Below are 1,297 nucleotides of genomic sequence, written 5' to 3'. Positions count from 1 at the left end.
GTGGACAGTGTGCAGCGCAGACCTGAGCAGATGACCCCCGCGTCCTCCTTGTGTCTGCAGTCGTGCCGCCCCCAGCCCCGGGAAGGGCACCTCCACACGTGGGACTCCTTTCCTGTGCAGTTCAGGTCGTCCAGCCAGATGGGCCCTGATCCTGCCCCGAAGTGAGCAGACCCCGTGGCATTGAGGGCTTCTCCACAGCCCAGCTGCCTGCACACCACGCGGGCATCGTCCAGGTCCCAGCCGTCATCACAGATGGTGCCCCAGGAACCCTGGTCAAGGATCTCCACTCTCCCAGCGCAGAGACCTCCTCCGTCCACCAGACGGAGCTGTCTGCTCTCTGAGAAAAGAGAAATGGGACAATGGGGTGGTGACCTCAGGGGTTGAGTAGCATCTTCTCTCCTGTGGGACCCTCACCTGAGCAGTAGGGGGCGCTCTCCTCTGAGGCCGCAGAGCCTGCTGGTTCAGACACAGAGTCGTTGCACTGGGGCAGCACCTGGGTCTGGTTTCCTGCAGAAACAGCAACGATCAGGGGTCTGGTTGGGTTGAAGAACAGGAAACTGAATTAAACTAAATAACAACCTAGTGATGGAGTTTGAGATGAAAGCTGTAACAGCAGTGAAGTTATTATAGAGTTCAGTTTCTCCATGGAGAGGTCTGCTTCTGACAGTGCCACAATTTTTGTTTAAGCCAAGCTTTACACTGAGAACGAGTTAAATAGTGTGTTCTATACCTAAATCTGGAGAAAGCAATGGCACCCCACTCCAGTACTCTTGCCGGGAAAATCCCATGAACGGAGGAGCCTGGTGGGGTTGCTAAGAGTCAGACACGACTGAGCAACTTCACTTTCACTTTTCACTTTTATGCATTGGAGAAGGAAATGGCAACCCACTCCAGTGTTCTTGCCTGGAGAATCCCAGGGACGGGGGAGTCTGGTGGGCTGCCATCCATGGGGTCGCACAGAGTCAGACACCACTACAGCGACTTAGCAGCATCAGCAGCAGCATGCATAAATCTATATCTAAATAGAAGAAACAAAGCAAAATCTTTTCTGAAAGATTTCTAAAAGTTTTCATCTTCCATGTCTGTCACCAAAAGAAGGGGGGAAAAAAAAAAACTCATACAAAAGAGATCAAATGGAAAACCAAAAGGAAAAAGAAGACATTCCCCAAAATTTCCCCAAATATTCAGCTATTAGAGTTACCTGACAGAGAATTTAAATAGCCCTGATTAAAGTGCTCTTAAGATGAATTGACAAAATGTGTTTCTTGGCAGAGAAATTTTAACAACAACAACAAAA

The 1,297-nt window shown here is 49.7% G+C and overlaps 1 protein-coding gene across 1 annotated transcript in view; it reads right to left on the bottom strand.

The window, feature by feature from the left end:
* LOC104993117 (antigen WC1.1-like) overlaps positions 1-507 on the bottom strand; it is a gene marked incomplete at its 5' end in the record, with an annotated part of 6,856 nt that extends 6,349 nt beyond the window's left edge. Inside the window, 2 exons of the mRNA XM_010846241.1 lie at positions 99-337; positions 415-507. Of these exons, the coding sequence (XP_010844543.1) occupies positions 99-337; positions 415-507 (332 nt within the window). The remainder of the gene's footprint in view (positions 1-98; positions 338-414) is intronic.
* Between the last annotated feature and the right edge of the window lie 790 nt (positions 508-1,297).

This window comes from Bison bison, unplaced genomic scaffold (genome assembly GCF_000754665.1).
Source record: "Bison bison bison isolate TAMUID 2011002044 unplaced genomic scaffold, Bison_UMD1.0 scf7180017848945, whole genome shotgun sequence".
Taxonomy (NCBI): Eukaryota; Metazoa; Chordata; class Mammalia; order Artiodactyla; family Bovidae; genus Bison; species Bison bison.
The sequence above is the reverse complement of the archived record's forward strand: the minus strand, read 5'-3'. Positions and strand labels throughout refer to the sequence as shown.